The 23,489-nt window shown below is 36.3% G+C and overlaps 4 protein-coding genes across 7 annotated transcripts; 1 reads left to right on the plus strand and 3 right to left on the minus strand.

The window, feature by feature from the left end:
• Positions 1 to 239: 239 nt before the first annotated feature.
• On the minus strand, positions 240 to 6,383 carry LOC122287356 (probable tRNA N6-adenosine threonylcarbamoyltransferase, mitochondrial). Of its 2 annotated transcripts, none has more exons than XM_043095482.1 (13): positions 5,996 to 6,383; positions 5,858 to 5,902; positions 5,488 to 5,562; positions 5,100 to 5,220; positions 4,495 to 4,585; positions 4,252 to 4,301; positions 3,507 to 3,697; positions 3,333 to 3,418; positions 2,214 to 2,289; positions 1,998 to 2,081; positions 1,782 to 1,896; positions 1,120 to 1,208; positions 240 to 750 (listed from the first exon to the last, which is right to left on the minus strand). In XM_043095482.1, the coding sequence occupies exons 1-13, from the start codon at positions 6,275 to 6,277 to the stop codon at positions 616 to 618; spliced, it is 1,440 nt and encodes a 479-aa protein (XP_042951416.1). In that variant the 5' UTR covers positions 6,278 to 6,383; the 3' UTR covers positions 240 to 615. The 2 variants fall into 2 exon arrangements, with proteins under 2 accessions (XP_042951416.1, XP_042951417.1); XM_043095483.1 differs by having other exon boundaries at positions 5,124 to 5,220; positions 5,996 to 6,379.
• Positions 6,384 to 6,912: 529 nt separating this feature from the next.
• Positions 6,913 to 12,303, minus strand: LOC122287438 (arginase 1, mitochondrial). Its single transcript, XM_043095489.1, has 7 exons — positions 12,139 to 12,303; positions 10,649 to 10,791; positions 10,339 to 10,498; positions 9,672 to 9,805; positions 8,714 to 8,923; positions 8,195 to 8,305; positions 6,913 to 7,390 (listed from the first exon to the last, which is right to left on the minus strand). Exons 2-7 carry the CDS (start codon positions 10,787 to 10,789, stop codon positions 7,130 to 7,132), a joined length of 1,017 nt encoding a protein of 338 aa, XP_042951423.1. The 5' UTR covers positions 10,790 to 10,791; positions 12,139 to 12,303; the 3' UTR covers positions 6,913 to 7,129.
• A 4,189-nt stretch (positions 12,304 to 16,492) lies between these two features.
• LOC122287480 lies at positions 16,493 to 19,664 on the plus strand. Its single transcript, XM_043095492.1, has 3 exons — positions 16,493 to 18,142; positions 18,510 to 18,699; positions 19,220 to 19,664. Exons 1-3 carry the CDS (start codon positions 16,535 to 16,537, stop codon positions 19,345 to 19,347), a joined length of 1,926 nt encoding a protein of 641 aa, XP_042951426.1. The 5' UTR covers positions 16,493 to 16,534; the 3' UTR covers positions 19,348 to 19,664.
• Positions 19,665 to 20,232: 568 nt separating this feature from the next.
• Positions 20,233 to 23,082, minus strand: LOC122287496 (ycf20-like protein). Of its 3 annotated transcripts, XM_043095494.1 has the most exons (4): positions 22,791 to 23,082; positions 22,100 to 22,320; positions 21,291 to 21,609; positions 20,233 to 21,163 (listed from the first exon to the last, which is right to left on the minus strand). In XM_043095494.1, exons 1-4 carry the CDS (start codon positions 22,923 to 22,925, stop codon positions 21,149 to 21,151), a joined length of 690 nt encoding a protein of 229 aa, XP_042951428.1. In that variant the 5' UTR covers positions 22,926 to 23,082; the 3' UTR covers positions 20,233 to 21,148. The 3 variants fall into 3 exon arrangements, with proteins under 3 accessions (XP_042951428.1, XP_042951429.1, XP_042951427.1); XM_043095495.1 differs by having other exon boundaries at positions 21,139 to 21,609; positions 22,100 to 22,310; positions 22,791 to 23,080; XM_043095493.1 differs by having other exon boundaries at positions 21,139 to 21,609; positions 22,791 to 23,079.
• Positions 23,083 to 23,489: the final 407 nt, after the last annotated feature.

Consider the following 23,489-nt stretch of genomic DNA (forward strand, 5'->3'; position numbering starts at 1 on the left):
TCGAATGTGTCACGTAAACGTGTTAAAGCGTGATTGTTGTTGAGTTGATTGGAGGTTTGGATGAGGAATTTGGTGGAGGACCCCGTTAGCTACATTCGGGCACGCTTAATTGTGAACCATTTATTTTTGAGTCGAGGCCTGATACGGCTTTGACTCGCCCTCATATGACGTTCACCTAAGCACAAGGATCGTGACAAATTTGAACCATTCTTCCCAGCATAAATATGAAATTAGATCAATTTAAACCGTCCAAAGGAATCATTAAATAACTTTCTACAGAAGAACCACCGAAGTTAAACATATACTACAATTTCATACACGTCATAAAGTGGATACTTGTATGCAATATTTATGGTAGACAAGAGCCACATCCACAGACAGAAATGTGCATTTTAATACTGCAATGGGGAGTCTAAACAGTTTTAAAGGTTTCATTCTGCAATTCAATTGCTTTACCAAATGGCTCCTAGTAAGGTCAGATATCTCTAATCACCACCATAAGCTCAGTTCAGCGACGGTATGCCAGCTCTACGACATATATATAGAGCTTAGTCCAAAGATATTGCTCCGCTTATGGAGTTGTATAGAGGAGTGGACAGAAAGAGGAAATGCAAGCTACCGTTGCTGTTGCAGTGACGCTTGAATGATTGATGTAAGAGAGGGGTGCATCCTGGCCCTTCTCAAGGAGCGAGCTTCACTTCTTCCTTCAGCATATTCCTCCCCCAAAGGCCACCTTGGTCGCAAATCATACTGATTCATACAGAACATAACTAAAAATCAATTATTTGAAGAAACAATTAGTGTGCTACCTTCTATTTGAGTTGAAGCTGGTGAATAAACTGCACGTCACTGCAAATTTCAGTTAATTTAGTTTACTCTCCGCTGCACAATTTATTTGAAGTCTTTTGAACATATACAATTGGAGTAATTGAATTCCACGAGCTTTAAACCATCCATTTTCAAAATTCTTCATATCTTCAACATAGATCCTATGTACCATCGCAAGCCTTAGCATTATTTTCTGAAAACGATACACCAAAGAAAGGCATCCAAGAAAACAAGAGAGGGGAACACAACAAATCAGAGCTAGTCACAGCTATTTAGAAGTTTAAAGCAAACCACAAGATCCTCAGGTTCATCTGCAGGAGGTGGTGGATCAAATCTGCCCATGCGTAAGTGCTCAATGCCTGTCCAAGCTACCATTACACCTAGTCGCATGAAAATTAAGTGTTGAGAAATGTGGCTTCCGGTTTTGTTTTATATAATTAGACAAGGGAAGTGAGGAACAACAGGGAGATAGTGAAGTTCTTGTCAAAAGAAAAATCTGTAGGAGCTATGTACAAGAAGAGTTATAGCTTATGCACTTCAGAAACTCATAAACATATACATATACATATATTTTATGGACACATGCATGCATGATGTCTTTTACAACTTTTAGGTATTTAACAAGATGACATTCCAAACAGAACATAATAAATTTGAGATAGGTATATGATTTGTCCCGTCACAACTTTTTTATCAATAAATCCGTGGTTTATAATTTTTGTTTATTTTCATTAAAATATTAAAAAAAGCAGGACATCCACTGGTGCCATTCATATCACTACAGTTAGCTAGCTCCAACTAAAATGCTTTCAATTTTGCAAATTACAATCGAGCCTACACGATGTTGACATGCAAAGGTCCATATTTTATTAGAGGTGGTACATGCAAAGGTCCCTATTTTATTAGAGGTGGTAAACCCACAAGCTGAGCACAGCCACAGAAATATGACTTACCATTGTCAGTACAAAGGTTGGGAGGAGGGCACACAAGTTGCAAGTTGTTTTTCTTGACAACCTGATCAAGTCGAGCCCTAACATACAGATTAGATGCAACACCTCCAGCAACCACCTGCATGAGGCAGATTAAAAGATGAATGTTGCCCTCCACTACTAGTATTGAAATTAACAGAAGGAGGTAGACTTGATTTGAAAATATGCAGTTCAATTCACCAAATGTTTTATAGAAGGTTCAATATTCAATGCCCATTCAATTGCTCGTTCACACCTTTCCTCTAGATGTAATACTGCAACTCGCTGCACAGAAAAAACTCAGCAAAACAAATCAAAAAATAAATGGGACTTCTGTTTATAGGTAAAAGAAAAGCAGAGACATATTAAAGTGTCATAGATGCTTTATTCACCAAAACCAAGTTTATTTATATAAACCTGAAAAGAGGCAGCGATATCAGCTCGAGAACTTCTATCATGTCTACTTGCACAAGAAATGGGAATTTCAGCATTACTGCAAATAGCCCATTCACATCATTAGGTGAAGCGATTGAAAAAGAGAGAATCTTAAATTTAAATCACTCAGCTGTTTGCCTAGTTCTTTACTTCATGGCAGGAACACTTTTTTTTTTTTTTTTGATAGGTATGGCAGGAACACTTATAAAAGGCTATTTAAAATTTTGAAATTAATTGCAATGATATGAATGCATTAACCATAGCATGAGAACACTGGAGAGAATGTGAATCAGGCCACTCCTTGGTGGTCTAAACTCCTGTATTTAGATTACTTTGTTAACAAACTCAGTTTAGTACAGCAATAATTCATAACTCATTGACCATAAACTAAGTACTTTTTTTTTATGTAAGTAAATGATTGTATTAATAAGAATAGACATAGCCCAAGTACACAAGGGGAACCATAAACTAAATACTAAATGTAAGTGAAAACTTCTATATGAAATATTTTGAGAGCGTCAAGTGTGTGAAAGGACTAAAAAGTTCAGTATAATTCAGGAAGAACCAAAGGCAAAGAGCAAGCACAGTTGAGAATTCATGCATTTTCTATATACTTTCCGCATCTAATCCATTCTGTATTAGGCAGCAATTGCCACAACTTAATTTTATTTAGTAGGAAACTATAAGGCTAGGTTTGGATACAAAGATTGCTTTAACTCATCTCATCATTACAACTTTCTCAAATTCCCACACAAAATATAATAAACAATTCAACTTTTTCAAATCCCAAAACAATAATAATATTAAAAAATAATACTCTTAACAATATTTTATTCAACTTTAAACTAAAACCATCTCATCCCATCTCACTATCCAAACGTCACCTAAATGTTTTTGTGCTTTAGTTATCAACTTTACCTACTTCGTCTTCTATCCTAAATATGAACATCTGATAATTTCCAAATCTCCCTTTGTATTTAAAATTACAGCAGTCTTAAAAGTTCAAGAGGAAGAATATAAACCCAATAGAATTCATCAAGCAGAAAAAAAGAAGACTGGGTTCCAATATCATTTCTGCCTCTTTCAACACATTTTACATACATATGCTTGGATTCAATTGCAAGCCTCACTTGAGTCTTCAGACCAGCATAGGAGAAGTTGCAATCTTTATGTTGTTTCATTGGAATCTAAAAAGATAAAATAGTGCAAATCAGGACACACATTCTGCCAAAAATGATTATAATGAAGGGACAAAGTAGTCCTAAAATTACGTACTGAGAATTTGATTGATTCTGCATCACCCTCATGAGCAAGCTCCTCTATAGCTGGCCCACCACTCCTCCTCATATCAAGACCGAGCCATTTTGCTGTTTTGTCGTATGCCTCACCAATTGCATCATCTATTGTGGTCCCAAGTTGTACGTATTGACCAAGATCTCTAGCAAGGACAAGCAGGTTGTGTCCTCCTAAAAAACAGAGAAGTGCATACAACAATTAATATAGATTTCTTCTCGCAAGATACAATGGGGATCAAGGAAGCCAACAAGGGCAAAACCATTTCAACAGTGAAAAGAATGAAGGATTATCACAACAATGCTCCAGCCAAATTATTTTTTAATCTTTCTTTTTCTTTGCGAAGAAGGATTATCACAACAATGCTCCAGCTGAATTATTTTTTAATCTTTCTTTGTCTTTGCGAATATTCTTTATTTTAGAAAATGAGGTGGCCAGAATGAAATTTTTGCCCTTCTTTCTGGTTAATGGGAAATTGTGCCTTTCTCATTCATCTAAAACGTTGGTACTCCTTTTTGAAGCATCACTGTTTGAGCTGGAACATATAGACCTTATACATGATGTCTGGCAGTGCCAAATTTGCTCACAACTCAATTCTTCCTAGTGCATGAACTTAAGCTGGTTTCATATGAAGCACATAATTAGCATTCAAATAATTTAGATTTTCGATATATATAAGAGACTTGTTAATACACATCCAAAATAGGAAAGAAGTACAAATTCTAACCTGAAATAAGCAGGGCCATGAAAGGAAATTGCAGATTTCTTTCGATTAACCTAGAAAAGAGAATACCAATTCAATGCAGAAAGCAAGCTATCTTGCATTCTCGAATGCATATAAAAGTACATACACATCAGCCTTTTTCTTAACAATAGATAGCCACTAAGTTGTTTTTTAAAATGTAAAATGTTCACGCTAACATACTTAAGAGGTAACATATTCTGCATTGTCTAGATGTTACTCTATTACCTGGCCACTAGAGCATGAGCCTCCATGTGATGTACACCAATTATTGGTAAATTAAAGCTACCAGCAGTCTTCCGAGCTTTTCGCACACCAACTGCATTGCAATTACACAAAATAACTCTTAAGTAACCAACAGAAATTCTGCAGTCTTCTCAAAGTTCTGCAGATTATTCTCAAGCAGCTACCGTAAAATTTGCAACACCAACCATTACTTCAAGCAGGGACTTGCAACAATATTAAACCAACATAAATTATGAGCAATTTTTTCTCACTACAATTTCCACTCATCTGTAATTCCTTCGTTCGTTTGTGACAGTGTATTGAGCATGAGTCTCTAACCAAACCCCATGTGTGGGCCAAGACTGAACATAAAGACGGGAAAAATAGAAAATTTCTACCATAAAACTCAACTAAAATACTGGCTATCTTTTTCAATTAATCTAAGATTTGTAACATGAGTCTTCCTTTTATAGTGAGCTTCCAACTTACTACACTATCAAGCAGATTTTATCATAAAGACATTCTACACCTCAGAATTAGAGGATGATGCCAGTACCCAACTATTTAGCATCTAACGTGAGAGATAACTCTTGGGGGAACTAACATACACAGAGAGATATCACTCAAATTACCACGAAGGCAAAGGCTTAAACCAGGACCAATAGTAACAGCAACAGCTGATAGATCCGTCTCACTTACATTAGCTCTATCAAGTGTTTCTTGCACAACCTGCAATTAATAATCCCAAACTTAGGCCAACACCATCATTAACACATTTATAGTGCCGATAATCCTATTAACCTATGTTCCAAGAATCTGAACTTTTTTTTTTTTTTACAGCAGTACTTTAACTGTGAGTGACTCACAGCAATGCAGCATGAAACTGAGTTTTTTTTTTTTTTTTTCAAATATTTATTATGACATGGACAAAAGTATCAACATCTGGCATGCAAGAGATTCGTACTATAAGGAAAAGATGTTATGCAGATGAGACACCTTATCAATTACTTGCAAGTGTGCTTCTTCTGCCATTTTAGGAGCAACACCTCCATATCGAGCAAGCAGATCTGCCTTGATGTAATTAAGACTTACAATTAGAAAATGACACAGACAATACACAACTTGGGTCATATTCCATAAACCAATAATCTGTTATCCCAAGCAAGGTTGTGAAAATCTCAATATAACAGTAAATTTAGAGAGAAATTTGGGCCTTGGCCATTCCAAGAAATACATAAAGAATAAGAAAATACTTGAAGATGCTATTAGCGCAATCGATTGGGCAAAACAAAAATATAAACCCAATTCTACAGTGAACAAATATAATTCTTATGTAATTAAATCCGATAAAGATGAAAAGTTATACCTGGGAAGACACTACTTGGCTGAGAATCTCACCACTGCTCCTCACCTAAAACTCCCGAAAAAAGACACCACAAAGCCAAAAACAGTCAAATGCCCATTACAAGGCCACAATAAAAGAAGCAAAATTTGGGTTACTTACAACGGCGGCGGCGGTGTCGTCGCAGCTGGTTTCAATGCCGAGAACAAGTAAATCGTCGTCTGGTCCTGGGATTTTGGGGTGGGCTTTCGGGGAGCTCGGGTTGGGACTTTTGGGAGTCGAAAGATGGGCTGAGAAGGACTTGGACGAGGAACTGAGAGGTGCCCATTGGGGTCTGGGTTGTTGCCTACAACGGGGTTTTAGGGCTCTCAGAGTCGTTAGTGCATAGGTAAGCGAGGGTCTGCGTACGAGGTTTAGGCGGGAAAGCGTTGAAGAAGCTGCCATTTGCCCCAGAGGCAGAGAGAGAGAGAGAGAGAGAGAGAGATTTTGTGGAGCGCACAGATAATTTATCTATCCCGATATTTGCTCTTTTTAAACGTTAAAATGGGCTCCGTGTCAAATTGCCCCCCGGAACAAAGCTCTTCCCTTTTCTCTTCGTTCTTTTTTTACCCGTGGATTTTCGTACATGTCAATGTACATTTTGGATAATACGAGTGGCTCCAGCTAGGACTTGTTCTTTTCTTCTTTATTTTCGCGATATTTTTTAATGATGTTGTAATTTTTTTTTTAAATATTTGAAAGTGTTAAAAACATACCTGTTAAAAAAAAAAAAAACATTAAAAGCCACAAACAGGGTTACAGGAGCAGTAAGTGTAGCATGATCCGTCGATTTTTGAGTTGACAGAACACCAGGGGTATGGAATAACAAGGTAAAGACACCCCTTTCAAAGTCAATAAATTATGATCCCCACCTGGGCTGTTGATTCAAATTAAATGTTTAAACTTGTACTTTTCGGCTCAAGTTATAGTACACATTTAATATAAGCTCGTTTAAGGGACAAAAACTTAATTAACCTATAGTACATACGGATTTTGCAGAATGTCTTACCAAGAGGCTAATTATTATTAACGCAAATCAATTTTGGCAAATGGACGAACCCATATTATCGAAAGAAACATTGTTCTTGTTCACTTCTAGTTTTGATGTAAACCCGGACAACGAAATTAGCAAAATAGTCCTTCCAATCCATTTTTTCTGAAACCAAAGGATGAAGAAACATTTGGTATGCTGGAAGCATTAATATTGCAGGTGCATAGGAGAATGTCTATTATTCTGTGACAGGAACACATGATTTATCATTTTGATATCTTCGCAGTAAGTTCTCTCACTAGCTTGGCAGCTACCATTGCAGTCATACCATCGACAGTATCACGCTGCGGGTTCAATTCAACCACATCTCCACCAACAACATCACCTTGGAGATTGTGGAGAATGTTGAGAATATCGCGGAATGAGAGACCTCCTGGCTCAATATGTGACACTCCGGGAGCAAATGCAGGATCAAGACTATCCAAATCTATTGACACATACACTCCTTTTACACCTTCTCCTAGTTTCTGTCAAAGATATATTTAGTCAATTGAAATGAAGAATACATTCAATTTACAGTACATAATTATCTTATTGGTACCATGTTAACCTGTTAAAGACCAAAAATATCATCATATATTCTGAACTTGGATTGAAAAGTATATCACACACACAGAAAGAAGAAAAATAAAATAAAATAAAATAAAAGGTCCAACCTGGAGGGAAGGGAGTTTGTTTGGGAAAAAAATGGAAAAAGTTAGCATGAGATTTGACTTACCAACTTTTTAGATAACAAATGCATGTGGTTATTGCTTTCTAGAAACTTTTTTTCAAAAAAAAATAGTTAATGATTTCTAGAAACTGTTTCAGTATTTTGCCATCCCTTGTGAAATTCACTTCAACAATGATCACAAGCATCTCTAACAGCATCAGAGTAGATTCATATTATACAATTCAAGGCTCTAACAGGATTCATGTAGTGGTTAAGACTTTGTGGAGTTAATAGGATTTTAATTGACTAGCACCGACCCAATATTGGCTATATATTAGTACTGTCACTGTTATGCACTCTTGAGCTCATAGTTGAATGTAAACTGATACGTCACATACATAGCAGTATAGCACGACACCTATATGGTATTATTATGACTGCTGCAAGGCAAAGGTCCAAAATTTTCTGTGAAGCATATATCTACATTGGTAAGTTACAGATTTTTATGCATTTCACAAATTAATATATCTAGATATATCTTCAGTCAAATGAGGAGAAAAGGAGAAAACCAAACATGAGAGAGAGAGAGAGAGAGAGAGAGAGAGAGAGAGAGAGAGACCAGGTTTTCCAAAAAGTGGCGATCTTTTGAAAAGGTTCGCATTTCAAATTGCTCCACTCCAAATCTTTTGCCCTGCTCACGCCCTTCAGCTGTTATCGATCTAATGCCAACCTGAGAAGTCAACATTCAATTTCATTACTCCCTATGTCGAATCAGGTTGATTACTTACATTTGAGGAACTTTTCTTACATAAGCCATAAAAAAATGTGGCTGGTTTAGTAAAGAAGATTGAGAGAAAAAGCTGAAGCATATATGCAAGACAGCTACCATAGCTGTAAACTTTGCAGAGCTAAACAAGTGAACTGAGACAAGGTCAATATGCGTATTGACCTCGACGCTCAAAAATAAATATGTAAACTTGTGAGGTGCAAGATAGTTATGACCTTCAAACATCAGGAGTCACATTAAATTAGCCAGTCATATGATTATTTGCATCAATATAAATTAGCAGAGGATACAAGTTTACTTTTGTAACATAATGAGAAAAGTTAAAGGAAATGAAAACTAATTAAAGTTTACCTGCAAAAGCCGTCGAGCATAACCACCCTCCATAATTCGGGCAAAAGAAGAAGCATGTGAATACTTGTTTCCTTCAAAGGCATCATAGATATCCGGATGAGCATCTAGATGAAGAATATCAACAGGACCCCCGAGCTTCTCAGATACAGCTCTGATAACAGGAAAAGATATTGAATGATCGCCACCTAAAACTAATGGGCGCAGGGGATCCTGAAAGAACGTGGAAATAGCATAAAGACTGGAGTTCACCGTTTCAAACCACAAGGAAGTTACTAGTTGGCAACAGATAATGACTGGACAGTGAGATCTATGCCAAACACTTCAAACACTATCATAACACAGACTTAATTAGAGAAACTTTCAAGGCAACAGAGCTATTTGATCAAAGCAAGAATTGTAAAACAAGCACCATATCAAACTGATTATCATTTTAGCTCGCCTCTATTCATTATTTATTTATTTTAGCTAGGTGAATCCAATTCAGTAAGCCATACAAGAAAAAAAAACAAGCCTTCACCCTACACTTCTCTTTTATGTGGGAAGGAGATTTCATTTGTTCCAAAGGCATTGGAAAAGAAATCAGAACTTTTGGCACCAACATATTCTTACCATTACTAAGCTGTCCAATAGCCCTTGAATTTAGAATTTTCCAAGCATTTAGCTCAGTTCAATTCAAAAATCAGTTAGAGCCAAGATTAATCTGACCGATATGCTTTTGCTTGGACTTCAAAAGATTTTTCTGAGAAAAATTGCCCAGAATCCCCAGGATATTTATTACAGAAGTAAAAAAGAGAGAGGTCTTTTGGTTGAAGACATATAATTTTCAGATAGGTTTGAGGACAAAAAAAACAGAATAACCATTATAAACACACCCTAAGGCCCAGGAGTGAAAAATGAAGACAACTATTTAATTGAATCTCTTAGATGGAGGTAGAATCTTATAGAAAGGACAGCACACCTCTTCCATAACTAGCTTGACAGACTCACTTATGACATTCATCAGTCTGTAATCATCGATGCCACAATCTCGAATTTCTTGAACAGGGACATCGCCGACATCAGTTAGCACCCGTGGGTCATTTAATTCTTTACCTGCATTTCCAAGTATCAATCTCACTGTGAATATGTGTACTCTTGTGCCAAATTATAAACCAAGTAGGAAATCATTCACAAACATTAATTTGCAAATATTTCAGCCAGCTTTTAGTGGTCCTGCTCATCCATCGAAGTATACCGAGGATACAAAGTGAAAAAGGAAAAAGGTGAATCACATGGTGCTTCGGCCTACTGATGGAAGCATAATTTTAGGGTTCACTTGGGTTTTACTTTAGCGCATGCTTCTAAATATAACTGACTGATCAGACATTACAAGTGTCCATCAATCTTATCTTACAAATAAATGTTCAGAACTCCAATGTTATACGAGAACATCTTGGTCCCATCCTGTGATTTAGAGATCACGTATGAACACAAATCACAACTTCAAACAATACAAATAGTTCAATTAATGTCTATCAGCATCATTAAGGATAAATGCATGGTGCAGACACTACTTATCCTTCTGTAGTCAATTACTCAAGTAGGATTTCCAAATTGTTAGTCCAGAGGCAAACTACTGCAGATACCTTCTTCAGTTGTTGAGTTTGTGCTATCACACCAGATGGCCTCTCGTATGCGAGGAGGTGCAAATGCAGGCCCCTGAAGAAATGATGAGTTATGTCCTAGAGGTACTCCAAGAAGAGATGCTGATGCAACAGCACCTCCTAAAGCACGAACAAGCTCTCCCTGTAGAAAACCAATATCAAGCTTTATATACTGTGCCTTTAAATTTAGATCATCTTATATACAATTATGATATAAAATTACACAAAACAATGTATTGACAAAGTCTGCAACGACAAGATAAAAGTCCAATTAACAAAAATCAAGATATACCTTAAGCTTCGCCCTCTCACGAATAAGTGTAAGGGAAGCATCAATAACACGATTTTGGCCCTTTTCTAGTAAAGCGGCAGAAACATTTGCAGAATTTAGTTTCTGAAAGTAATGAATTCCTCTCCGCCCTATGGTTGACATGTCTGTAAAACAATTATTAAACAAAAAACACTTAAATCATAAAATAATTAAACAAAAAAACACTTGGGGCTTGTTTGGGTGTTGAGATTAGATGAGATGAAAAATCTGTGGATAATAGTGAAATGGTTTGAATTAAGATGTTTTATAGGGTTTTGAGAAAGGATAGAGAATAAGTTGAATAAAATACTATAAAGTTTAAATATTGTTAGAATATAAATGTTTAATATTATTTGTGTTTTAATATTTGAAAATTTTGAATTTTTTTTTGTGCTTTGTTTGAAAGTTTGATCAATCTCATGTCATCTCGACATCCAAACCATCCCTTATTTTTCTTTCGATTCACACACAGACCAAAGCAAAAAAAATTGTTGAACCGATAACAAGTTGATGAACCGGAATATACTATGAAAATGGCATTTGTTAAGTTATACTAACTTCATTCTTGCTAAAGAACATGACTTACAGCAATAACAAAAACAAAAACAAAATCACCACAAATACAAAGGGTCTCTGAAGTTGTGTAGAAAAAGGATCTAATTGGCACAAAGTTTCTTGTAAAACATGTCAAAGGACAGCCTGACTTAATATTGCAAGTTACTTGGATAGAAGTACCACGATTGAACCAAGAACTAATAATAGAAAAACTTAATATGTTGTTCATTAGTTAAAAATTTCAGAGCCAGTAGCAAGTACATAGATGAAGGTATTGTGTCATGTGGCGATTACAATTCAAAACTATCATTGTCAGATTCATTAATATTAACAGGCACAAATTATCTAGAAGACCCAAGAAAAGACGTTACAAGTCGAGACGACAAGGCATGTTAACAGGGCTCTGTGCAACCTGGTAATGTCCCGAAAAAGTTTTCTAATCCATAGTTTGGTAAATAGATCAACTAACCAGTTTACGTAAGTGAATTTATATTAATATTTCAACCTTCCAGAGGGGGGTACACTGTAAATCACAAAGCAAATGACATGAGATTCTTCGGGGAAAATGAATTATAAAAATTTTCTCCCACTTTTTTTGGCATTTAAAAATATCATCTATATCTCCAACCACCTCAGTAATTTCTAACTTCTAACAACAACTGTACCCGAAGAAAACAGACTAAAAATATAGCTTCGCCGACGGCTAATCTCAAATTACAGTAATTCTGTCTACTGTCTAGTAGATAATGATTGTTTCTTTTAAGTGACCTATAAAAGAAATTGTTTCTTAAGTGAGGTTAGGTTCATTCTTTATCAAAAGCCAAGGCAACACATGCAAATCCTCCGAGATTTTCCAAGCATCAAGACAGAATTGAAAATTTACAAGCTGAATAAAAAAGAGCAATAGCAACTTGAACCTTGGTGCTTGGGAGTGAGGGCAGGTGAGAGTGAGAGGGTCAGCGGCCGAGTCGAAAGGGGAGCGACTTAAGTTGAGGTGGTAGAAGAAATTAGGGTTCGGAGCTTGCATTTAAAAGGAAGAAACAGCCATGCAGCTTTTTGCAGGTTCGAGCCAAGACCGTACGTTAGTGCTCTTGGATTAATTAAGTATAAATTTGGAAGGATTCGGACAATGATTTGGGCACTTCATCATAACAAGCTAAAGACGAGTTTGTCCTTGTTTTTGCTGATAAAGAGGAAGTATAACAAGAGTAATAATATTATAAATTGAGAATACTTTTGTAAAATAAAATTATTTTATAAGATATTTTATTAAAATATTCCTTATTTAATACATTTTATAAAATATGTTACAAAAAATATTGTATAAATCATTTTACTTAAACAGCCATTCTATCCAGCTGTTTAGAATTAATTTTTTTATTTTTATTAAATTAAAGAATTATTCTCTCCATCATGTATACTTACATATTTATTAAAATATGTATATAATATAAAGATAATATATAAAAATTTTCAACAATTAATAGCTCAATCTGAACAATAATTACAAGGTACAGGTAGATATTGTTAAAATTAAAAAAAAAATGATATATATAGTGTTAGAATATGTAATATTTGCATGTTTGTTTTATAAGAGATAGGTAAATTTGTTATTTGTATGAAAATAAATATATTTTTAATAATAAATCTATTTTTTGAAAAAAAAAATATGTAAAACTTACTAACTCTTTAATTATATATAATACTACTTTTTTAAAAATATTTTCAAAAATATAAAATTTGTTTAAAAATAGATCTTGTAACCCAAAGGGGGTCATTTTTTCGTACAAAACAAAAAGTAGGCAAAGGGTGGTGGCACTGGGTCGGCGCGCGTGGAGAATGAAAATAATTATTTATTAAGCTGTTCAGAACATTTTGAGGTGCGGAGTCAGCATGAGCAAATGGTCACGGGGACGGCGTTTCCCAAAATCCAAAAAGTTGAAACCAACGCACATGCTATTCTGACTGCTTTTTGCGTCGTCGAGTACACCAGTCACCAATTATTTAGTTGAAAAATAATATTTATAGTTATAATTATATAAATATTATATAATTTTTTTAAAAAATTAATATAAAAAAATAATTTTTTAATCATATAGCCTATTCTTTTTTAAATGAATTAAAATAAATTACGTTTGTACGTAATATTATTATCTAATAAAACAACAACCAATGTATATGTAAGTCCAAATCCATAGTCTCGAACTTTTGTGGGCCTAATTTTTTGCCTTCCATGCGTTTACCATTTGGGCTTTTATTAGTTTTCTCTTGTTCAGATGGTCCCCCAACATTGACCCACAATAGCTCTGACCTATATTTTTCCATATGGGCCAGAAATTGGTTTCTAGCAATTTTACCCAAGTTAGACCCACAAAATCTCTGACCAATACGATTATTTCCTCCAAATCTTATTAGAGTAAACCTTCACGCCAGATGGATTTAAAACTATTTTTTACACCAGCCACTAGAATAAAGATACATACTCATTTCCATATGAGGATACCTGAACTCGCATACACCGAACCCATCTCCCTCTTTCTTCTTTTTCTCCCTCTCTCCCACCTGCGTTATCTCCCGAGTCCTGAGCCCATCTACCCTCCCATCCATCTAGCACCCTCATGGTTAACGTGATTTCTACTTTCAATATGAAGATGCAACAAATTGATGTGTATCATCTTTTCATGCATGTTGTAGCCCATCAAATACAAAGGGTTTAAACAAATTTAAGAGCCATCTTTAGTTTGGATATGATGTTGCCTTTAAGCTTGAAGAACCTCACAGTGAATAATGTGACTTTTCAGGCGGTTCCTTTCGACGAGACTGGATAAGAGATTTGAAACCAATGTCTTGAACTGTCTTCAAATCAGAGATAGAGGAAGAAAGAGGGCTTTGTTGGTTTTTCTCAATGATGCATATGGGGGAGGGATAAGAGAGAACGAAGAGGCTAGGGTTGCAACGATTTTCCATTTAGGGCAGGGGAGGGCAAATGGGAGAAAGGGAGAAAAACCAGAAAAAGAGAAATGGGTTTGGTGTATGCAGGTTCAGGCATCCTCATCTAGAAATGCGTACATGTCTTTATTTTAGTGGTGAAAATTGATTTTAAACCTATCCAACCTAAGCTTTTTCCAATTATATATTTTTCCTTTCGAACCGTGCTCCATTTTACTACTCTCTTTTTAATCTTTTTAGAATAAGAAAAAATGATATTTATCATCACTACACTATAGCATGAAATTTATCATTTTTATATTTTTATTTATATATATATTTACATATCAATATGTGTGTTTAAATAAAATGATAAAAATATAAAAATAATAAATTACATATTAGTATGTAATATAGAGGATGATCAATAAAAATGATATATCTATCCATTACCTATATATATATAAGTTCCGCTGTGTGCATTCCATTTTGCGCATATTTTGAGCACCCTAGCTGACATGGTGGAACAATTTTATAGAATTAAAATGAGAGAGAGAGAGAGAGAGAGAGAGAGAGAATGCGTAAATAGTTTACGGACGCCAATTAAAAAACTTTAATTTTTTTTAGTAATGCTACGTACAGTAACTTTTGCGTACTCTATGCGCACTCCACTGATATGATTGGCTGGATTAATTTTTTTTTAATATTCAACCAATCATATCACTGAAGTGCACAAAAGAGTGCACAAATATAACTGCACTTAAAATTTTTGATTTTTTTTTCCCCTACCACCCACGAAAAAGCTCTCGTCTCCGCCAGCACATCTCCACACGAAGTTTGACTGCATTTGGTTTTGATTTTGCCGATAAGGAGGTGGAACCAGAGACAACTGCGTGGAAAGAGCTGCAGTACCATTTCTAGTGGCTAAGGTGATATTGTTTGTGAGATCCAAGAGCATATATCATTTCCCGTTACCTATAAAATAAAAACACAATCTTGGAATCAAAATCACATGCAAGTGATTGGTATTTATTGATCACGAAGACCTACTACCTCTATACTAGCTTTGCTCTTCTCTCTTCTGGGAAATACGAATTGAAATATCAACAAACTCTTGGGGTTTGCTGGAATTTCTTTTCCGCATTTGATAACTTTCTAGTTCCTCTTTTATTAGCCTCAAACCCTCATTTTTCTTGACTTGCTTAGCTAGGAACTCTTTCAGGACAACACTTGTCCTGCCCTAAAGCTTTTATTAGAGGAATATTGGCTTTGTGCTACAAACCTCAACGCGTAGCACACGTTGAAAATTAATAATCATAATATTTTGGGTGATGTATTTTCCTTTATGAATATTGGAAGTTGAGGCAGTATGCATGATGGTTTGTTGTTTACCATGACCTTTTTGGTGTATGCTAGTTGTCTACAATTCATTAATATATTGTGAGGAAATCTCTGCAAACGAGAGACAAGGAATAAATTTTTTTCGGTAGCACATTTTGGAATGACCAAAATTCTAAAATGTGTGGAATTTAAATGTTTACGTGATCTTTTTATTGAGCCATGATTGAGAAATATCTTTAGATATAATCTGATTATTTTATCATTTCATTTTTGTCGTATGTTGCTTTACCATGGATTCATTTTAATTTTAAATGAATTAAAATTAAAATGCGTCGTTTTCGAATTACGTGTGGTATGCGAGGAAGGTGGATGAGTGCAAAGAGTACGCAATATTAACTTCGTTTAGATTTTTCCATTTACATATAGGTCTTTTTGTATATTGCTTTTTTTCTTTTTTAAGATTAATTAGATAATGAAAAAAAACAGAGTAAGAATACATTATATTTTAGATTATCAAAATATTACAAAATACGTGTGGGTTCTTCTGGGAACTGATGTTACTGATCTTGCAGTTTTTTTTTTGAATTTTATAGTATTAATATAATTTTTAATTTTTAAATGATACACGGTTGATCCTTGTTAACGACGACGTGATATTTTAATGAATTTGTAATTTTATTTTAATGAATATATTAATTTGATTAAAATTAAGAGTTAAGAAATATAAATTTTAAATTTAAGAATTAATCGAGCAAAGTGAATTAAATATGTGATTTCCGTACGTTTCTATATTTTGCATCTATTGTAAATTCACTACACTTGCTACGTGTTACCCTCCTATTCGAGGGTGAAAATCCTCCTATTACACCACGTCCGGCCAGGAGGAGCTCCCTTGCATCTATTGTATATTCACTACACTTGCTACGTGTTACCCTCCTATTACAGGGTGAAAATCCTCCAATTACACGTCGTCTGGCCAAGAGGGGCTCCCTTTATACTTATTCCTTGGAACCCCCCCATGCGCAAGGAAGTTGATCGCTAGAGATGCCTCTGGTTCCTTCTAGCGCCAGGTTCTCTCTCCCTCTGAAATCTCAGGGCTTTCCCTTCCTTCCTTCAACCTCCATACTCACTGGAGAAATTGTTATCCCCACAACCATGTCCTTTTATTCTTCTTCTTCCAAGGCCATTGACACTTCCAAAGACGACCTACACGAAGAAAATCTCTCTCAGGTGCTCAAATACCACCAGCAGACCAAGCACTCCTACGACAGGTATGCCCGAGGTCCCCATGGCCTGGACTGGGCCAACCAACCCAACCCTTTTCGGCGCTATCTCTCTGCTTCTCTCCTCCCGCTTCTTCACTTCCCCACCAAGACCGAACCCCAAAACCCAAACCAAACCTATAAACCATCACCCTCTGATTCCCCTCTCTACTCCTCTATATTCCTCTCTCTCCCTCCTCCAAAACCCATTTCCCATTCCACCATTTCCCAATTATTCTACGACTCCCTTGCTCTCTCCGCTTGGAAAACCACTGGATACTCCACTTGGTCCCTCCGAGTCAATCCCAGTAGCGGAAATTTGCACCCAACCGAAGCATATATAATTTCCCCGCCAATCGATTCACTGTCCAGCTCACCTTTCGTTGCGCATTATGCTCCGAAAGAGCATTCTTTGGAGCTCAGAGCCGAAATTCCATCGGGCTTCTTCCCGAAATTCTTTCCCGAGAATTCGTTTCTTATTGGCCTTTCCTCCATTTTCTGGCGCGAGGCCTGGAAGTATGGTGAGCGCGCTTTTCGGTATTGCAATCACGATATTGGCCACGCTATCGCCGCGGTGGCGATGGCTGCGGCGGGCCTCGGCTGGGATGTGAAGCTTCTAGATGGACTGGGATACCAGGAACTGAAGAAGGTCATGGGGCTTGAATGTTTCCCAGAATTCAAATACCCCTCTAGGCCCGTCAGAGGTAAGTTTCGGGAGATTGAATTCGAGCACCCAGATTGCTTGCTCCTAGTTTTTCCTAACGGAATCGGTCAAGAATTTAATGTGAATTATAAAGATTTGAGTTCTTCGATTTTGGAGTTCTCTAAATTGGAGTGGAAGGGTAAGCCCAATTCCCTTAGTGAAGAGCATGTGTGTTGGGATATAATATACCGAACCGCTGAGGCGGTGAAAAAACCATTAACAATGGGAGATAGGGTTGCGATTGATCCATTTGGGAGTTGTGGAGATTCAAGTGAAGGTTCTTATAAAGGGTTCACGGTTAGGGAAGTTGTAAGGAAGCGTAGAAGTGCGGTTGACATGGATAGAGTTACAGTAATTCAAAGAGATACATTCTATAAGATACTGTTACATTGCCTTCCTTCGGGCTGTGCAAATGGAGGGAAGCAAAGGAGAGAGTTAGCTTTGCCATTCCGGGCTCTTCCGTGGGATGCTGAGGTGCATGCCGTTTTGTTTGTTCATAGGGTGGCAGGGTTACCCAAGGGGTTGTATTTCTTGGTGAGGAATGAGGACCATTTTGACGAGCTTAAGAAATCTACGAGTTCTAATTTCGCTTGGGTGAAACCAGAGGGGTGCCCTCATAATCTCCCTCTGTATGAACTTGAGAGATCTTTGTATGACACACTCGCAAAAGAGGTCTCGTGCCATCAGGTGTGTCTCATTTAAATGGTTTTCTCATGTTGAAAGTTTAATATCTTGGTAGAAATACTCAGAGACGAGTAATACTATACACCACACTATCATCTCACTTGTATCCTACTATATATGATATGGTGTATTTTTTAAGATAAAGAAGCATGTAATAAATGATCATTCAATAGTGGTAAATGTGTCACATCTTACTTAATGGGATGCAAGTGGGATGATAGTATGATATATATAATTTTTCATATATTAATAATACCCCACGGAGTCAATATGAAAAATAAACTTATGTCTTAATGAACACTTGCTTGACACTGAGATTTTTCTTTTCGCATGTTTGCTGGTGGCTTAAAATTGTTGCACCTATGTGCAGGACATTGCTAGTGATGGCTGCTTTAGCCTTGGTATGGTGGCTCGGTTTGACTCTACTTTGCGGGACAAGAACGCTTGGATGTACCCTCGACTGTTTTGGGAAACTGGAGTTCTTGGGCAGGTGTTGTACCTTGAAGCACATGCAGTTGGCGTCTCTGCAACCGGAATTGGTTGTTACTTTGATGATCCTGGTAAGTTCTTTTTCCTCAATGGAATTGTGGCACAGGATTTGAAATCTGGTTGCAACCGTTCATAGTAATGGATCCGCACTCAGAGATCATGCAGAAAACTGCATGTAGACTGAATTATACCAAAGCCAATACTAAGTTATGCCTAGAATATCAATATGTAGCTTCTTTGGTTTATTAAAAAATCAAGAACCATGCTGATATCCCTATATAGAAGCATCTGGCATTTTTTATGAAAGAGTAAGATTTATCTGAAAGCCTAACATCTTTCAACATAAACAATGAGCCTGTTTGATCTTTTATGCGATATTACATTTATAAAAGATGAACATTATTACAACTCCTGGCGGGATTTATTTCAGCATTAATGTGTGTTAAAAGCTAATATCACACAGATGATTCAAAATTTAGAAGATCTCAAACATGTTCTAATGTTGTCTCTGAAATTGTCATGCTAGTCTTGACAAATTACATGTCCCAGAAGTGTAATCATGGAAACTTTTCTTTTTATGTTGTTTTGCAGTGCATAAAATCCTTGGGTTGAAAGGATCAAACTTTCAGAGTCTATATCATTTCACTGTAGGAGGTCCTGTCCTGGACAAGCGGATTATGAGCCTACCAGCATATCCAGGCCCTACAATTGATGCATAGTTTGCAGGGTTTTATTTATGCTCGGATAATATTCAAGACTTTTGTGGACTCGCCCTCATAATTGATACACAGTACAAATATGCACATCAAAGAGTTTTTACATTGATGGGTAACTCTCCATTTGTCTTGGGTTTTTGTATGATACCTTGCCTGTGGTTAACACCTTAACATTACTGTAAATTGTGTCTGTTATACGAATGGTTTTAGCTGTATGGTATTTGATGTAAAGCCTAATCCGGCTGTATCCTCCCCATTTCTACCCAGTTCAAAACTTGGTAATAATATTCATAATATACTGCATCCCGTTGCCAATGTCATCCCGATTCCCACTCTGATTGACAATTTGAAATACAATTCTGACTATTTATGGATTCAGTAATGGAATTTGTGGTTTACACGCAGAATGCGACTTGAGTTATACATGAGTGTTGTGATATGATAATGCAGGTTAAAGCACCACCTAGTGGTGGACGGAGGAGTTGGTTTTCAACTCTTCACAAACTCGATTCATGGTTCAAACGGCCGCATGGGTTATCAAAATTCATCAAACGTTCTTTGAAATCTCAGATTTCATGTCTAAATTGTTTAACCGGTTGCAGGAAAGTGATCGAAAAGGTATGGAACTGATGTTCCAAAAAATAAAGAGAAGCAAATGCTACTTTACCCACTGCTTGGGATGGCTATCTTGATGTTGTCAATGGAGGAGCCAACAGGTGAAAATTCTGAAATTAGACTAATTTGACAATCGGGCCCGCAAGATCATGCTCGGCCTTGAGACACCCAAGCATATTCGTGTGGTGGGAAAAGAAAATCATAAATGGTTTTGATGACATGTTCAACGAGAGTCGAAGGTTTTCCAAGGAGAGAGAGAGAGAGAGAGAGAGAGAGTAAAATTCCTTGTCAGTATCAAATATATGAAATTGAACCCAAAACTCAGAATCATTACAAGTGAACTATATGACTGAATGATTTTAAAAAAAAAAAACACACTTCCCAGGATATTGTTTATTAAAAGGCAAAGAGGTAAGAATCATAAAAGACATCTCAATCTCCGGGAGGCGGCCTCCATTCTTGACTTCATATATTCTAATTTCTAATTTAACGGCCCACCACGTTAAGCGGGATCTGCCCTTCTTTAAGGATTGAAATGAACAAAAATGCCTGAAAACTCTTTTCCTTTTTTTTTTCTTTCAAGTAAAATGCCTTGAAAGCTTAAAACTTTTGTAAATTGTAAGTTGTAACCGCGTGCAAGTGTAGAAACTAAAAGGCAGTATCCTGCAAACATAACCAGCGAGAGCTAATCCGCTGACTAAGCTAAGTGCACAGCTTGATCTTTTTTCTTTAACTTGCTATTTCTGCAAGAGACAATCAAATGCTCGTGAGAAATATGAATTATGTTCAAACCAAGAATGTAAGACCACCTCGATATCTTCACATTGCAGCAGATTTTTAGATCCTGACGGCCGGTAGAATTCCGCCAAGTGCAAAGCAATAATTTTCACTTCCTGAAAAATTGCCAACAGAATCGAGTATAAGGCTGGCAAAGGAAGCAGACTTCTTTCGTAAGTTCAACTGATTTATCCAAGGCCATAATTTGTTGATGAATTCGATGTCATCATGCCGATCCTTAATGCCTTATCCCATGAGCAATATGATCCTCGCTTTCTGTATGCAGCTTTAAACTCACAACATTACCACGACAGGGGCAGTCATATCCCAACACATGTTTTCCAACCACTCCACCATGCTTGGCCAGAAAGTACAACAGTCAACAGCATTCGAAGAGCCAAGTGCTAAAAGATTATGTGGAACAAACCTATTTCAAAAGTAAAGGGATTACTTGACCCAAATATGTCATCCATTCCATATTTAAATGAATCCAAGAAGAGACCTAGTGAAAGGCCAGCCTTCCAATAGTTAAACATGGTGATCAGGCTCCTAACCTTGCTCACTAAAGGAAGAGAAGCCCTATACATGAGGGCCCCAATGCCCTCAACAACAACCACAGCCAAGGCAGCAGATAAAATATCCCAGTCTCCTGTTTGCCCAATAACAGTAGCAAAGGCAGTTGCACAGTAAAATCCAACCAAGAAAAACAGTAATTTCGTGGGAAGATCTTTCCTTATCTCCTGAATTCTTGCACCTATCTTGGTTTGAATAGTTCGGATGGCCCTTATTAAACGGGTTCCGCCATTGGGGCTATTTGCAGAAGGATCAAATCCACTGCCATCCACATTACTTCTAATAGACCAGGTCATCCTTCTGAACAGATCACACAGAGTTCTAAAGTTAAAAGCAAAGACAATTTAATTAATTTGCAACATCTCTGCTATAAAGTGGAAAAAGCTTTTTCCAAGAAGAGAGATGACATGCTATCTTTTGAAGAAAAATACAAGATTTTCTTCAGATAATAAAAAAAAGTAAAAAGAAAAAGAGTAGGAGAAAATGGATATAATTTAGTCTTCCACGAACTAGGAGTTTTTAACATGGACATTTGGATTTGATAGAGCAGTAAGTTGAGAACCAAATCAACAGGCATATAAAATAATGAGATTCTAATGCAAACATAGCAATGGCCAATGATGCAAACAACTTTCACCAAGTTTAATGCGTATGATACCATTATGCCCCACTGCCTTTCTACAAAGACATTGAACCATGCATTGATATCCCGTGAAATATTTCACCAAATCCTAACAGCACTAACTACTGAGAGCATCAAATTTGAAGACCAGTTGTCATAGAGACTTACTTGGAATTTTCGACCATAGATTGATGGGTTACATGATAGAAACTACACTTAGAGTGGAGTTTCTGACCAACTGCAGTAGTTTGATGGAAGCTTGTGGCAAAGCAAACAATTGCAACTCTTGATCCGGCAGCTTGCTTTGAAAATTGAAGCTTGACGTTTCTTTGATAGTTGGGTAAAGTGAACGAAATGGCCATTAACGTGGAAAGAAAACCTACAATAAACTATTTTCTATATATTATAAAGACCGCAGAGAAAAGAAATATAACTGCAGGCACAAAGAAACTATTAACTCTATATTACAGAAAACATTATCGTATTCCTTCTCATTCTTCCTACCCTCAAGTCTAACGATTCCTTTTCATTAATTTTTAAAATAAATATAGTGCATCTCCCCTTTTCCATTATTTCTTTGATATCTGGGAGATTTTCACAGCTATTCCTTGTTGGGTTTTTTCCACTAATATGGCAAAATTACACAAAACAAACCATAAACATAAAAACAGAAACATAAGAAACGGCCCCAAATAGATCGGCAAGAACCAAGGGAGTAAACTCGGTCATAACAAATAGCGAATGGGTTTATTCGAACATCATTCAGATAATAAAGGAGGATTGCTGAATCTGGATAATGGGTATATTACAAATAATGTGATTAGCAAAAATCAGAGGGGGGAAAAATAGGTATTCTTACAATGCAAAATTCAGGGCAAATGGAGTTTTGAGCTTCGACTTTGCGTTTCCTCTTCTTCCTCTCTATGGATAAATCGTGCACGTAAAGAGAGATTCTCGTTACTGGCCTTATTAAGGGAGAATTGGGTGTTTCCATGGAAGATTAGACAGGGATACGGACTCCATTCTGCTTTTGGCTAGATAAACGGTAGATCGTTTAGATGCCAAGATTAAATCATTCTTGTATGCGTATGGTCTGTGTGCTGGTCGTATCTCCCTACACTTCGCTGCAAAAATGCTGCGCCTACTCGACGATAGAAAGTTTAACATCCAGACGGCCTCTGGAGATGGTACAAATGTCATCTGTATATTAAAAATTATAAAGAAAAATTTAGTTATAAATACAATTACGTATTAATATATGTATTAATTTAATGTTATTAGTTAAAAAATATATTTTATTAAAAATAATACTAATTTAAATTTTGGATATAAACGAATCAGTATTGGTACGCAAATTAGTACACAACTTTACTTATAAATAATAAAATTTAAAATATAAATACAAAATGAATAAATGGAGTTTAGGGCAGGTATGAACCGTTTGGGACATGAGATGAAATATAAACTTCTCATTTGATCTCATTCATATCATCTCATCTTATCCATAAACATAATTTAAATACAAAATTTTCAAACTGATAATTATAATTTTTTAAAC

The sequence above is a fragment of the Carya illinoinensis genome, chromosome 1 (assembly GCF_018687715.1).
Source record: "Carya illinoinensis cultivar Pawnee chromosome 1, C.illinoinensisPawnee_v1, whole genome shotgun sequence".
Lineage (NCBI taxonomy): Eukaryota > Viridiplantae > Streptophyta > Magnoliopsida > Fagales > Juglandaceae > Carya > Carya illinoinensis.

Coding starts and splice junctions, on each gene's coding strand:
- LOC122287356 (XM_043095482.1), bottom strand. CDS start 6,277: ATGGCAGCTTCTTCAACGCTTTCCCGCCTAAACCTCGTACGCAGACCC. Junction 3,698..4,251: donor CATGGCCCTGCTTATTTCAG/GTTAGAATTTGT, acceptor TCTGTTTTTTAG/GAGGACACAACCTGCTTGTC. Junction 2,082..2,213: donor ATATCGCTGCCTCTTTTCAG/GTTTATATAAAT, acceptor TTTTCTGTGCAG/CGAGTTGCAGTATTACATCT.
- LOC122287438 (XM_043095489.1), bottom strand. CDS start 10,789: ATGTCAACCATAGGGCGGAGAGGAATTCATTACTTTCAGAAACTAAAT. Junction 10,499..10,648: donor GTGAGAGGGCGAAGCTTAAG/GTATATCTTGAT, acceptor GGTTTTCTACAG/GGAGAGCTTGTTCGTGCTTT. Junction 8,306..8,713: donor ATGCTCGACGGCTTTTGCAG/GTAAACTTTAAT, acceptor TTGACTTCTCAG/GTTGGCATTAGATCGATAAC.
- LOC122287480 (XM_043095492.1), top strand. CDS start 16,535: ATGCCTCTGGTTCCTTCTAGCGCCAGGTTCTCTCTCCCTCTGAAATCT. Junction 18,143..18,509: donor AAGAGGTCTCGTGCCATCAG/GTGTGTCTCATT, acceptor ACCTATGTGCAG/GACATTGCTAGTGATGGCTG. Junction 18,700..19,219: donor TTGTTACTTTGATGATCCTG/GTAAGTTCTTTT, acceptor GTTGTTTTGCAG/TGCATAAAATCCTTGGGTTG.
- LOC122287496 (XM_043095493.1), bottom strand. CDS start 22,925: ATGGAAACACCCAATTCTCCCTTAATAAGGCCAGTAACGAGAATCTCT. Junction 22,321..22,790: donor TTTGCCCTGAATTTTGCATT/GTAAGAATACCT, acceptor TATAGAAAATAG/TTTATTGTAGGTTTTCTTTC. Junction 21,610..22,099: donor TCTATGGTCGAAAATTCCAA/GTAAGTCTCTAT, acceptor TGATCTGTTCAG/AAGGATGACCTGGTCTATTA.